The sequence below is a fragment of the Python bivittatus genome, unplaced genomic scaffold (genome assembly GCF_059951505.1).
Source record: "Python bivittatus isolate LINGU-HERP-01145 unplaced genomic scaffold, Pbiv_v1 ctg000700_np1212, whole genome shotgun sequence".
NCBI classification, from domain to species: Eukaryota; Metazoa; Chordata; class Lepidosauria; order Squamata; family Pythonidae; genus Python; species Python bivittatus.
Genome location: NW_028277098.1, coordinates 47,912,523 through 47,927,916, shown reverse-complemented (window position 1 = coordinate 47,927,916; position 15,394 = coordinate 47,912,523). Strand labels below are relative to the sequence as shown.

General features: G+C 37.2%; 1 protein-coding gene across 2 annotated transcripts; it reads right to left on the bottom strand.

Annotated features, from left to right (window-relative positions):
• Positions 1–578: 578 nt before the first annotated feature.
• On the bottom strand, positions 579–13,392 carry PDZK1IP1 (PDZK1 interacting protein 1). 2 transcript variants are annotated; one of them, XM_015889426.3, is made up of 5 exons: positions 13,308–13,392; positions 12,991–13,138; positions 4,142–4,250; positions 2,156–2,266; positions 579–1,090 (listed from the first exon to the last, which is right to left on the bottom strand). In XM_015889426.3, exons 2-5 carry the CDS (start codon positions 13,055–13,057, stop codon positions 982–984), a joined length of 396 nt encoding a protein of 131 aa, XP_015744912.1. In that variant the 5' UTR covers positions 13,058–13,138; positions 13,308–13,392; the 3' UTR covers positions 579–981. The 2 variants fall into 2 exon arrangements, with proteins under 2 accessions (XP_015744912.1, XP_007436050.1); XM_007435988.3 differs by lacking the exon at positions 13,308–13,392 and having other exon boundaries at positions 12,991–13,282.
• Positions 13,393–15,394: the final 2,002 nt, after the last annotated feature.

The window sequence follows — 15,394 nt, the reverse complement described above, 5'->3', positions numbered from 1 at the left end:
AACACTTTTATTAATTCTGATTTTTTAAAAACTATACATAGTGATCCATTTTCATGTTGACAAATTATACCTCCTGATCATTGTTCTTATATTAATTAGGGGTAGCAGTTTCTAAAAAGTATAAACATTTATTTGAAAAGTAACAACCAACAAGATATGCTTGTATATAATAAATCTTTCAGTTTGTTTCACCCAAATATCAAAAGGAAAATTGAAAATTCATGTGCAAGAATTTTGTACAAAAATCAGACCAGCCTCATCCAAAAAGATATGCTTCTAGGGTGACTCTATAACAATAATGAAAAATAAAATGGAAGCAATTGGTGGAAGACTACCACCAAGCCTTCACCTTTGCTAATAACACTATTCATGTGCTTCTACAAGTTTTTGAAGAAAATATAAAACTTTTATGAAGAAAAATAATTTTCAAGCAAGAAATTCCCAGATAATGAACTAGAACATGACAGTGAGCTATAGAAGATCTGAAAGTGAACTTGTGGACTATCTATAGCAGTGTTTCTCAACCTTGGGAACTCTAAGATGTGTGGACTTCAACTCCCAGAATTCCTGAGCCAGGATTCTGGGAGTTGAAGTCCACACATCTTAGAGTTCCCAAGGCTGAGAAACACTGATCTATACCAATAAACTTGGCAAAGGTTCTAAAATGCAAAGATATGCAACAACGAAAATGAAATGGAATGAGGTCTGTTAGTGAGCTCCCTTTGGTGAAAAAACATATGAGAGAATACTATGTGTCAATTAATTATACCTGTTAGACATGTGCAGCTCACCTCAGAACTTGTAACAGAAAAATAAATCCAATGTAAAAATGTTAATACTGCCTCCCAAACATAGTTGGCCACTGGTCTTTGAACAGATTGATTAAATCATATATAATAAATGTTGTGGGCTCATCTTGTAACGAATCTATCTGATAGGGAGATTTTAAAATGTGAGAATAAATAACACTCCAAAATGATGTTACATATGTGTGGTAAGAACTCCTGCATGATTTTCAGCATGACATTCAGTTATGGTGCCACACTCAAAGTGAACTTTGTTTTCATAGACATGAGGGCCTTCTTCACACCTGAAATATTAAAAAGAGGAATATGTATTATGTATTTATTATATTGGCTCCCATCCTATATTCAAGGATACCTTGTGTAGGTCTCCCTCCAATCTCTTGTCCCAATTTGAGAGACAGCTACACTGATATTCATGGTAGTGTCCTGTTCATATGATTCCTCCCTTCTCTGAAACAGCAGTGATTGGGTGGAAGAAAAAGATGGGGAGATTGTCTCCTACAGAATTGGTATTCAGTCTTGAAATTGCCCCTTCTCCTGAATGGGGATGGGTGAAAAAGTATTTGGCCCTTTAATCCATTATCCTGGAAAATTCATACATTCTTTTTAGTCACTGATATAACCATTTACTGCTCCCGATGTAAAGGTATCTCAGCCCCCAGAAGGAGGGAGAGCATGAGAAATGTTTTAGAAGGGATCCTCCCTAGTTTTCTGGAGCATAAAAAGAAAGGAGGGGAGAAATACTTTTAGTCTTGTAAGATTCTGTTAATGCAACCTTACGATAAAGATTGATCTAGTACTCCTGGTTGTGCTTCTTGTCTGGACTACCTCGCAGGGCTAACACCTGTATATAGTTAACCACAGTAGAAATCTTGCTTTAGAAAAAAAACCAACTACATGTTCTAAATGATTCATTAATATTCCCAAATGGTCACAGATGGTTGAAATATCCATAAATCAATTTGCTTTTTCCTGTCAATTTCAGAAGTGAAGCATTTCAGGGTTGCTGGTTAGACCACACACCCAAATTAACAGCTAAAGAAACAATTAAGTAAAACAAAACATGTGAAACTTTTCATTTATCAGTCATTATTAATCACATTGTCAGGTCCTGTTATGATATACTACTGTAAATTGGCAGTAAAACAGACAGAGAGAAAAATGACAAATCAAGGACAGGTAGTCACAAGCAAAACCAAAAATCCACTTTCTTTCAGAAACAGGCTGACATCTGATGTACACTTACCTTAGAATAAGCCCCATTGAACATAATGGGATTTACTTCTGTACAGGCATTTCTAGAAGTGTGCTGTTAGTTATACTGTTAATAGTTAGAAAACAACTCTAACCTGAAGTCTGCTGCAGTTGCTGAATATATTCCTTCCATGCTATTAGAAATGATCGGGTCTTCAGTTTTCCTGTCCGTGAAGGACACATGTTTTTCTTCTTCTTTGGAATCACTGCAGAAGCAGTTAGAAGGAGCCCAATGAGATCAGAAGGATGAATTTTATGAGCAATTCATACATGTAGTTCTTTCATGTGAAGATCAAATGCATATTTCTTTATTTCTGAATATTATACGACAGAGCCCAAGAGTGGCAGCTGACATCACCAACAACATTAACAGAATGAAAAAAAACAAGGATAACTCTGTAGAAGGCACAATGGTATCATCAGTAATAAAGATGCAACTCAGCTAATTAAGGTTAAAAGTCTGAGGAAAGGAGAAGGTTGTGCCCAGTGACTAAAAAACCTCTCTTGGAAGAGCATTCCATAGAATCACTACTGAAAAATTGCTATGACTTAATCACCAAGGATGGCAGCAACAAGGGAAATATCAGATACTGCTTTGGACAGACTCCATCTCAACTACTGTATCCATTTCTGGGCATACACTTTAAGAAGGATTCAGAGAACCTGAAACTAATTTAGAGAAGGGCAATGAGAATAATAGGGGGACTACTAAGAAAAATAGAAGGGGCAGAGTATATTTAACCTTGGGAAGACTGATGAGGGATATGATAGCAAATACCTGAAAAAATGCCACAGAGAGGAAGGTCAAGAACTATTTTTTGTCATTCCAAAGTGCAAGATATGGAATAATGGATTTAAGATGCAGGAAGGCAGATTCTGATTGAATTGTTTAAAAAAGGGCAGTGGATCGATGGCTTAATGGCCTTTTTAGCTCTGCAACAAGGACTTTGGCAGTGAAAATAATGTGAACAGTACTTCCTGAAAGGAGAAAATTTGAAAATCACAGAATATATGCTTTTCCATCTTACAGGCCTAGAAAAGCATTTCTTTCAGTAGGTATACAATATAATCACATTGTTTCATGAATGCTTTAACCAGGGTTTCTCAACCTTATCAATTTTAAGATGTGTGGACTTCAACTCCCAGAATTCCCCAGCCAGCCATGCTGGCTGGAGAATTCTGGGAGTTGAAGTCCACACATCTTAAAGTTGCTGAGATTGAGAAACCCTGGCTTTAGCTGTCTGGTTTGAGAGAAGTTGTCTATACTGTCTGCTGAGGAATTTGCTGTGTGTAGTCCACCATTCTGTCTAATTACTGTGGGACATCCTGGGTTAAAGTTAAGAGAGCCAACATCTGCTAAAATAGCATACACTTCAGATCTTCCTGGTTCATGAATTTGTTAATCTGCATATAGAAGTATTATAGTTTATATGTGGAGCCATCATGTCTCCACAAGATTTGGTATGCAACTTGTATATAACTAATCGCTAGAAGAAAGGAATCAGTTCTATAACCTAATGTTGTGAGGTCAACCCTATACAGTAGCTACCAGATCTGGGCCACAAAACTCAGAACAACCATTAGAAATACATAAGATCTAAGTCTTTGCTACCATGTGATACCAAATTCATCTGGACTTCTTGCAGCTAGATCTTGTAGCCCTAGCTAAAGCAGATGTGACATTGGGAGATTTCCCTCCCTCCCTATTAGGACGGAACTATGAAAAAGGAGAAAGGAATCCAGCCGGGACCATAGAACCAGTTTTCCTACTCCTAAATAATTTGGAAATTGTTTTCCTAATTTCAGTCACACAGGAGAAAATATTGAGAAATCTGCATTTTTTCTCTCCAGCAGAGAAATATAAACACAAGTGCTTTGAGAACTGCTTTGAGAAAACTCTAAAAATGATCTTTAATCTTTATTCCCTTAATACTTCCATTCCCATAATGGCCCCTGCAATCACTTTACTTTAGGAAAATGGGGAGTCCAATCACAGTTCTTCGGACCAAACAGACTTTATATAGCATAAAACCAAGCAAAATGCCATATATATTGCAGAGGAAAGAAAAATCAGCACTTACTCTTTATGCTGGCACCATAATCTGTTGACAATAAAGGCAATCATTGCCAGAACCAAAAAGACTATAACAGCAATGACACCTTGTAGCCATGGCTGAAACTCCCTGTCAACTGTGAAGAAAAGGTGTTAAAACAAGATTATTGTAGGTACTTATTTTATTAGGCTAGAAGTTACAGTATGATGCATAATTATTTCCATGCACACAAACCTATATTTATTAAGTGCTAAGATTCCTGGTTGTTAAATTGAAGTAATGGTAGCTAAATAGCTATATACATTTAGATTACAAAATCTAGGCCTTCTGTCATAGACATTCACTCTTTTTGTTATTTCACAACTAAATAAATCTGGAATATTGCACCCATACGCACTCACAAATAGGCAAGAAGAACAGTCATGAATAATGCCATAGCAATCAAAAATGGCTATATTTCATAGTGCTTATTGTGATAAAGTGCTAACTGGGAATTAATTGTTTTGAGTCAAGAACTTTTCTCCATCAATTTTACATCAGAATGTGAATCTATCCAAGTTGTAAAGATCAGCTATATCACAAATCAACGGCTATTTCCCTCAACATTCTTCTGATTCCGAATGTAAATTATATTAATTTGTTCATTTGTTTAATTGATTTATATAGCTGCTCACTCAGCACAGGACTCAGAGATTCTGCACATACAGGGTCAGCATGTAGTGACAAGTATAGGTGTGTGGAGAGAGGAAGGGAGAAAACTCCCTTGAGTGTACATGGACACGTCCATGTTGTCTAGCCAAATCTATTCCAACCCTATACAAGCAATTATACGTAAACCTCTTTCAATACAATCAAAGACACATTTTCTTTGATAGATTCAGAGAAAGATGATTTATTAAATACTTGGGAAGACATTTCTTCTCAATCCACTGAGACATTCCAGTAGTTTATATCATATCTGAAGCTGGCCACACCAACTGGGACTACCATATATCCACTGCAAAAACCCAGACAACCACTAGATAGCAGGAAAGAGATTCAGAAAATTCTAACCTTCTGCTGCCATCTGCTGGTCATCCAGATTCTTTCAGCTCAGATGTTATAACCCTAGCAACAATGTCAAAAACCTATAAAATAGCCATTCTTCCAGTTGTCTTTGTGCAAAGCCCTAGCTAAACCAATAAAGAAATGGGAGGCAGGAAAGTAATCTCTTCAGTTTCCTGTCAGAAACAACTGTTTTATTACGGATGGCATATTGAAACCTATCCAGCAAATTTTGACAAACCTTCTCTTTCCAAAAAAAATGGTAGACTATTTTGCAACATTATGACTAATTGCCCCAGCCCAGTTGTGTTTTGCTGCCCTCTCAACAATCTCTTTCTTGGGAAAATGCCCAACTTTTGCCTCACCCTGAAATTAAACTAAATCTGTCTTCCCCAATACTGCAAACTCAAAATAATTAGGCAGTTCCAAAAGAGGTTGTGATATTTTGGAAAACAGACCTGTTTTACCAAAAGCGACACTAATGCTCTCAGTCTTTATTTTTGTCTTCTCTGAAACAAAACGATACACACCTTTTTCAAAAAAAGTAATTTCAGTGTCTTGAAGTGCAGTATTTTTTCAGTATTTTTCTTTTTCAGTATTGCTGAAAGTGGGTGGGAGGGTAGATATACATATGCTTCCTGCTCCTCTTCAATTTAGAAGCCTCTATGACTAGGTTCCCATTTTGTGTAAAGCCCTAACTAAGGCTTCTAAAATCTAAACTTTTTTGCATTCTAGCATTCTGGAGGTGTTTTTTATAGCTTTTAAATATATTTACTTGATTAAGCACTCAGACTTTCTAAACTTTGGATACTGAGCAATTCACTCAGGCTCTCTTCAGAACTTTGGTTGAATCTTTGAGGATCTAAAGCAGGATCAGCTTTGTCAACATGTAGTTTTGAGAAAAGTTGAAGAAGAAAAGTGCAAACTAGTAACTCCTTTCTACTATCAGTAATGTCTCTTTTTTTGTAATCCTCAGTAACCCTGAAACTTTGGTGGAATTCTAAAAGCAAATAAAAGCTCTAAGTTAATACAAGAGCAGATTGTTCTGTCTTAGTTAATGCTGGACTAGAATAACCTATGGAAAACAGTCCAAAGTTCTGTCCTGCCATTTTGCATCTTGCCTTTATTTTAAAAATTAGAACTCTCTTTTATTTTTTTTATTTTTTTTTAGATCGTTAAAAAAAGAGGGGGTAGACTTTAGTTCAATTTGACGAGATCCAATTCAGCAAAGGCAAGAACTAGAAGTGAAAGCGATGGAAGAGCCAGGTACTAAAAAGGTCAGTACTTAATGTACCATCAGTAATTATTCAGATAAGTGGATTTTCAGCTGAAGGAGGTTTTTTTCTTCATGCTTATGGCTCTGAAAAGTCATCCTTGTGCACAACTAGAAAAGAAAAGGAGCTCTGTGACCTTGAATCTAGTCACCATGTGTAAAATTATAAAACAAATTGAAAAACCATTTACTTTATTCCCCATCATTCGTTCTGCATCCAAACTCAACTAGTTCTAACAGATTATTCATTAACATCCAGGTAATGTACAACAGGCAAAGAACAGATACGGAAAAGGTGTACCATATTAGGGGCATTTGGAGAACAAAAATATTTGTTTTAATAAAATGTACCCGAAAGGAAGTAGGAGATAGGTTTTGCCAATTTGTGATAAGGCTACTCTTACGCCTTCAAGAGCTACAAGATAGGCACAAGAACGAAATTTTGCTCAGCACAGTGATCCAATAATAAAGTTTCATCTGCTGCATTTATTTATCTTCTGCAGTTGTTTGTAGCACTGAAGCTTTGTTTAATAATAATGGACAACTCTGAAATATATTGATAGATGTTGCAATGTACCAATGTCCATTGTTGAAAAAGTGGCATTCGGTGGCCAAATCTGACATCATGATGAATGTGTTAAACACCATAAAATGGGTTGTTTCTTTTACAAGAAACAGCTACTGGAAGTGAAGAGGAAAAGAAATATAATTGCAGAAGTAAGAAGGGAGAACGCTTTCTTCCTGCAAGAGTCCTACCAAAACCTCTTTCCTTGAACACAAGTTTATTAAGGCTACAATGTCTAGGATGCAAATAGCTGGACCATGCAGCAAAGAGATACAGAAACCTCTTAACTATTGTCTGTCCTCCCAGGAGCATCTGGGGATCTGCAGACCAGCTATGATGGTCCTAGCATTTAAATCGGAGAGCTAAAATGGTCAGATACCCAGAAGAAGAAAAAAAAGTATCCATCGTAAACAGGGATGAGGAAGAAATAATTTGACTCAATTGATACTTGCTGAAACCCTCTCTTCTACCAAAATATTAAAGCTGCATAAACCTTGGCCTCTTTTTCAGAGAGCCTTTGGAGAGAATAGGGTACAATTTGAGGGCAGACCATGATGTAGAGGGAAGGATTAAAAGAAACCTCAAAACTTGCTGTGGTTCTGATCTTACTAAGGCTGTTCTTTCTACAGGAAATAACCCCACACCCATTAAACCTGCGGCCATATTTCAACTTGTTCCCATATTTAATACCATGTCTGTTGAAAGCCCACAGGCAATCAGAGGGGTGAAAAAATGTTCCACAAAAGTACAATAGCTGAAATCAATGGTTAGATTCATATGTTACGCTTGGGGTTTGTTAATTTATTTATTTAGAGCAGGTTATGTGAAGCCCTCCATGAGTTTGTGGGACCATAGTTTACAGTTTAGCATGAGTTGTAATCAGTTGTGATTTATTTGTAGTTAAACCAAGCTATACTTTAGCACAAGGAGTGACCCTAGTTAACTTCTTTAACTTGTCCTGAAATTGAATCAATGCTCCGCTTAGTGAATAATCTATCAGAAGTGAATAATCTACTGGGCATATATAGTGAATTTTCATTATGGTTTTTCAGAATTAACAATCTTAATAAAGACAGAGCAATAACAAGAAAAGAGCAATAACAGTGTACAATAGGGCTGACTTTCCCCTTGCTACAACATATAATGATATCTGGACAATGCTGTAACTGGGCTGCAAAAGTCCAGAAGAAAATTACATGGGAGCAAAGAAAAAGACTTTTCTGTATCTGTTTGCTGCCATCTCATGGTCATCTGGATTTTTGTAGCCAAAATATGGTAGCTGTAAGATAATGAACAAGAACATTCTGCTGCCTCCATATCAAAGGGATCAATCAATATCTAGGGTAATGCAAACAACCCCAATGCAATTTACCTATTACATTGCTTTGAATTAAGATACCACACATCAAATAACAGAGCAGAGTTAGTAAAAAAGAAAAGAAAAACTCATATGTACTGATGAACATAAGGTTTCGCAACACTCAGAACATAGGACTACTGTATCTAATTATTAAGACTGCAGTCCTGTACTCCCTTAGGCAGGAATTTCACTGAACCCACTGGGATCGACTTCTGAGTAAATATGTATAGGATTACAGATCCATTCTGAAACATTCCTAGAGTCAGGCTACTTAGATTTTTCCAAAATGCCGAGTTACCTTTTTACATTCAACTCCTGGTTAAAGAGTTACACATTACCATATAGGTTCAAAAGTGAATGCACCAATAATGAGGATGAAGAAAATATTCTGGGGAATCTGTTGATGACCAAGTTAGCAAATGGCATGGTGGAAAGTGAACCTATAGAATGTGATGCAAATCATATTTATATGAAGTTGTACATTTTGTAGGAATGTATCATTTAATGCAACCATATTTCAAACTGAAAGGACAAGTGCAAGAGAGATGGTACAAAAGAGATGAAGCATTCCAGTAAGATAAAATTAAATAAGTTGTAGAAAAATTTGTTCTGGATTTGCAAAAGAAGGACTCATCCATACATATGTACCCATCATTATATTCCTTTTTGAGCAAGCTATGTTATGCAAAGAGCATAAATGGGCTAAGCAGTAGTAAATAAACAAAATTAAAAGCTGTCATCTGATTTTCCAGTAAGTTTGACTTAATGTATTGTTTCTTATGAGTCCATACGTGTAGAACAGGTTACTACATGTTGAGTTTTGGCTATAACATTAGACCCAGCTTCCTGGGATGAAACCCTAATAAACCTCAAGGGACTTATTTAGAGTTTATTTGCATATACAATTGAGCTGCCAGACCAGAGTCTTAACAACACTTATTAGGAGATAAATCCTATTAATTTTATTTTTGAGTAAATATGCATAAGATTATGCTTTAAGAATCAAATTGCTTTTCTTTTTCTCCAGTAAGCTTAAAAAATGATTTTTCACTTTCTAGGTGCTAGCAGAAACTTCTATTAGTTTTCAGCTTTATTTTTGCATTAATGAGGACATTTGTTTTTAATAAATGAAAACCCAGTAATATAAATAAAAACTTCATACAGGTCTTGAAATGAGAACGTATATGACCTACTTTATTCACTGAGCTAAGGTATAAGATGGTATTGATATATTTTCAGCTTTGGCTTACCATGTTGTGCGAATTCATCTATTCTGGTTTGTAACCTGTGGTTTCTGGCTTAGTATGGAATGGGAATTCAGTTACTGTCTTATATTCACTTTCATGAAAGTTCATAACTAACATTAACGTTAGCAACTTTTGAAAAAAGAGAAGTATCAAATTGTCTGATGCTGTCAGTTATAGGCTCCACAAGTTGCCTTTTGTAGCCAATTGCCGAACATGAGGTTGATGGAATGCACCCATTCATGTATGATATGCAGCATTTTATACAGAAGGTATATAGACGTTTACATGGGTGGTGAAGTGCCAAAGAAGACAGGACTCTTTCACTCAGCTGTTAAAGGTGCAGGAGCCCTTCTTGTTTAGTACAGTATCTGGCTATTATATGTTTAAAGTATAAAAAATAAAGATGCCCTTGAGTCAAGCATAACTGCTGGTGACTACTGTGCATGGATACAACCATACAGCTTTCTTGGAAAAAGTGCACAAATGGCTTAGACATTGCCTTCTTCTGTTATGTTTTGTAACTTCCCAGTCTAGTCTACAGAACTAGACCATAAAGATGACATCAGAACTTCTGGTTTTTCAAGTATCATTAGAAAGACTTACAGAAGCTCCTGCATAGGAAGTAGGCAGATTAAGGTATACTCAAGAAATTATTTAGAATGCCTTCTAGATAAGTTTTTTTTTTAATCTTGCTTGATGAAGCAATCTTGAAATCACGCTCATTTTTGTGAACTTTGAACTGACTTAATAAACATCTCGCCCTAATACAGATCTAGGAAACCAGATAAACAAACTTAAGTTAGCCTTTCCCATGTCCTCCAAATGAGTTGTTTATGTTTTCCAGAAAGGGGGCACTACTTCAGAACAAAGTTCAAACAGCCACTCCTGTTTTCTTCAAGTCTAGAAGCTCTTTGGGAAATAAAGATGACAAGTATGGATGTTTGAGACTGGCTCTTCCATTCAGCCAGAAGTTTTAAAATAAAGAAAAAGGAAGGACACTGCAGAGCCTATCATTGTCCCTCCCTCAGCCTGCCCATCTAGAAGGATGAAGATGCCCAGCCCCAGGGTCTCATGAGTCCCCCATAAGCTTTGAGTGCAGTCTTCCAAAGTTACTACCAAGTGTTAATTTTTAATGGAACAGAAGGGAAAACTCATTTAAGTGCTGGGCTGAAAGGCAGTTATATTAACTATATTTAACTTGAATGAAATGAGAATGAAATCAAATTCAGTTTTGATTCTGACTTTACCCACTATTTCTGAAAGGAGGCCCAAAAGGCAAAGTGGAGCATTCAGACCAGAAGTTGTACATGCCTGCTGTAAAATGCAGTGGGTAAAAAAGGAATACTTACATTTAAAAAACAGAAAAACAGGCTTTTCATTCCCTCCCACTGCCTCCTTTTACCAAGCTGACTGGGAAAAAAGACCCAGTGGCTTCTTTCTGAAGATGACCAATTGAGTGAAAAGTGTAAAAACTGATTCAGGATGAAGGACCTGTACTTTCCTTTGCTGGTAGGTGCGGCGGGAGGTGTGTCCCATTTCCTCTCCCTTTTTTATGTATATATACAGTGGTACCTCGGGATACGTACACCTCTACTAACGAACTTTTCGGGTTACGACCAGCTCCGGCCGCAAAATTTACCTCGATGTGCGAACTCCGCCTCGGGGTACGGTCATTTTTCCGCCCTGACATGTGGTCCGCGGGCATTTTTCCGCCCCTGACACGTGGTCCACAGGCGTTCTCTCGCCGCGCCGTGCCCGGCCGTTCTCCCGCCCCTGACACGTGGTCCGCAGATGCCAGAACAGATTAATGGTAATTACATTGAACCTTATGGGAAAATTTGCTTCGGGGTGCGACCAAATTCGGAGGGCGGAACGGATTAACGGGATTTACATTGAACCCTATGGGAAATTTGCGTCAGGTTACAACCAACTCGGGATACGCCCAGAGTCACGGAACGCATTAAGTTCGTATCCCGAGGTACCACTGTATATTTATTTATTTATTTGCTGCTTACAGTATATGGAAAGAAGAAATCCCCTTTACTTCTTTTCAATAAGTGGAACTAGCGGGACAAGATTAGTGGGAAGATGGAATTATGTCCCCTTTCTGCCTACTATACTCTCAGTCCTGGCTGCAACATTTACCACTTCTAAAGCACATATGGGTGACATTGCTCTATCTGGATAGAGATTGTTGCAGGGTTAGGGAACTAAAATCTGGTCATTTTTTGTCACAGCAAAATGGCCAGTCTTTCCAGTTTAATGCTAAATTGCACCACCAAGTACAACAAGAAACCAGTGTCTGAACCAGTGTTCCTCAACCTTAGCTACTTTAAGATGAGTGGCTTTCAATTCCCAGAATTTCCCAGCCAGCCATGGGTGAGAAATTCTGGGAACTTAAATCCACATATCTTAAAGTTACTAAGGTACACTGGTCTGGACACATCCTTCTTTAAGCAATGGCTTTTCGTTACAGGATTTCTCCATAAGCATCAGTGTCATCTGGAAGTCCCATCATTATCACATGGAAAAGCACTGACGTTTCAGAAAGTCACCATGCAGGATTGCTCTAGACTTTCCTGGCTTGTGACATTTTTGTTTATCTTGTGCCCATTCTTCATTTACATGTGTGAGTTTACTGTCCCAGTCTTTTTTGCCTCACAGGTCACTTGGAGCCAGAAAATAGGTCTTTTTAGCTTCAGCAAGTAGTTTCATGTGGCCTCATCTGATTCCCTGAAGCATATATTTATATTTTCTGTATAAAGTAGGCTGCCTTCCTTTCACATTATGGAAAACTTTTTCCTTTGAATTTGCAGGACAGATGCACTTAAGCTCCTGCCTACCCAGAAGTTATGACTGCTGTATATTGAATTTCTACTGAAATTATTTCAAAATTTGTATCACTACATTCAACTTAGCATATGCCAATGTTATGCAATTACGTGTCTTTTTTATGATCCATTTCCTCTCTTGTTTTTTTTTAAAGCATGAAGGACAACTCTAGTACTCTTGGATTTAAAAGCCAGCTGAAATACAAAAACAATGGAGAAAGGAATAAAGCAGGAATAAATGGCTGCTTGAGCTTGGGTAAACATGTTACAATAAAGCAGGCATTGTAATGTGCTGTAACATGTTTACCCAAGCTCAAGCAGCCATTTCAAGCATTATAGGAGATCCTGGTAATATTAACTCCGTAAAGTGCTAATTTTTATAGCTAAAAAGTAGAAATGCAAGAGAAAAACCAAGGGAGAATTGAGATGAAGAGAATAGATGGCATGAAGAATACAAGCACTTTAAAAAAACCTACAGAAGGAAACATCAGCTGCCATACACAATCTACCAGAGATGGATCAACACAAACCAAAAAACTAAAATAGAATATATTACCTCGTTGGCAGTTCACAGGATCCAAAGCAGCGAAAAAGCAGAGGGTAACAGCCAGAAAAGTTTTCATGTTAGTGACACAAAGATGCCGCTTGCCTGATCAACAGCTTGTATTCTTTGCTGGTGATAGAGAAGTAAAGTTACTCCTTGCCTGAAAAAAGCAAGAAGACAACCTGTGAAATCACAAGATTGAAGGTGTCTCTGTGTAGGCCCCGCCTAGATTAGCCTGGTAGATCATCAAACGCATTATCTGGAGGGTTGTCCCTCAAAAACATTCCAGAACGCTTTAGCCACCTAAAGAGAGAAGAGAGTGGTTTTACCTCTCCTTTCTTCCTGCATGATTCAGAGATCTGTGAGGTGAGTTTTTGGCAGCTAATTCATGACTTGGAGAGAGTCCAGGGAAAAAAGGCGGAAGTCTGTTTCAGTATTTGGCATAGAAAGGCTGAGAAACCAAAATTACAAACTGTTGCAATGGCTTTGGTATATAGGGCAGACAAAAGAACCAATTAAAATATATATTTCAGGAGGAAGAGGAAATATCTCCCACAAACAAGAAATTCAGCAACTGCCCAACAGATTTTTGATTTGCCACTAAAGCTAGAGAGCAGAACACACACATACACAAAACCCTTTTCCATCTGTTTTGAGGAAGGACACAAATTTTCCTTCGATTTTGGGAAGTAGAAGCAGGATACTACTTTTCTGTTCAGAGAACAGGAAAGGGGTCTGCTTAGGAGAAAGTTTGTTCAATGTGTCTTAACTATGTTGGTAGAGATGGACATGGCATGAAATTTGAAGATGACATAAAATGGGACCATTAGCACAGTGTCACAGCTGGACCACTTGGTATTTGATACTCTAGGAGCAATTTTCTCCAAGGCAGATTTCTCCAAAATGGACTACAAATATCATTCATTCTAGTCAATGTTCCTGCTGGGTGGGGAGGAAAAGGACCACAGTTTACCATGATTAGAGAATGCGAGTTTGGGAAGGCAGCCATAATAACAGAGGAAAACTTAGTTTTTCCTCTTACTAATGAGCCAACCAAGCAAATGAAGCTATACCAGGCCAGTTCTGAGTTGGATTATTCCACTTGCCAGAATTATGCTTTAGTTTATTTTAACTGTAACAAGGAAAGCCATCTTTCCAAATCTTCTTTACTGAAAAATTTAAATCTGAGGCTCATTGAGCAAACTTTGCTCCTCCAGATGTTGAACTCCAACTTCTATCAGCTCTAACCTAGATAACCAATGGTGAAGGAACACAGAGTTACAGCCCAGGACATAAAGGGCTCATAAAGTACTCAAGTACTCAAAAAGTACTTAGGCCAACATGCATATGAAATTACTTTTACCAGCAGCAGAACTGGTTTTTCAATCACAGGAATGTGCTAGAGTGGTAAAGGAGGCAAAAACTTTCAGCATGTAATTGATTAAGGCAGTGTTGTCCAAACTTGCTGGCTGGTGAATTCTGGGAGTTGAAGTCCACTCATCTTAAAGTGGCCAAGTTTGGACAACACTGGATTAAGGTCTTGTCAATTTCAGGCAACAACTGCAAGCTGGGAGGGTACTAATCAGCTAATTAAGGTCACAAAGCTGAGCTTCTTAACTTGGGGTTAGTACTTATTAGGGAACCACTGGGTAGAAAAACTGCTCTGGAAGAGATAAGCTTGTTAGATATTCAAAAAGCTGGACAATGTTTGATTTTAAGGCATGCCTCTGGAATGGAGGACATGAGGACAAGAAGGAGGACATGTATCTATTATACAGTATCTATTGTTGGATCTATTTATTTTCTATTTATTAAGAGTATTGTATATTGTAATTTTAATTGATTTTAACTTTTTTGTAAACCACTCAGTCATTTCAACAAGATGGGTGGTGACAAATTTGATATATAAAAAATAAATAAAATATTAGTGCTATATTGACCTCTTTCCAACTCTCTGGAATTTTTCCTACCCATAGAATAGAATTCATTATGTTTTGTAAAGGTTGTAAAAGTTCATCCTCAAAACATTTGTAATAAGAACCTGCAAATCTATTTGGTCCAGGCACCTTTCCTAGTTTAATCTTTTTTATAGCCTCAGAAACTTCCCTTATTGTTATAGGTCCAATTCATAATCTCCTCTGTCCCTCAGTAATCCTCAGTAAATTTTGTTTCTTTATATATTCATCTATTTTCTCTAGCAAGATATTACTTCCTTTATATAAATTGAAACAATATTGATGGAATGCTTTTTGTATGGCTGGTTCGTCCATTAATACAGTATCTCCCTCTTGTAATATCAATATCATTTTCTTTTTCTTTTCTTATTTTATATGCTAGCCACTTCCCTGGTTTATTTGCATACTCAAAAAGTTTTTGCCTTACATAATTCATTTCTATTTCCATTTCTCTTACTGTT

Coding starts and splice junctions, on each gene's coding strand:
- PDZK1IP1 (XM_015889426.3), bottom strand. CDS start 13,057: ATGAAAACTTTTCTGGCTGTTACCCTCTGCTTTTTCGCTGCTTTGGAT. Junction 4,251..12,990: donor TCCTGTGAACTGCCAACGAG/GTAATATATTCT, acceptor TTTTCTTCACAG/TTGACAGGGAGTTTCAGCCA. Junction 2,267..4,141: donor TTATGGTGCCAGCATAAAGA/GTAAGTGCTGAT, acceptor CTGCTTCTGCAG/TGATTCCAAAGAAGAAGAAA.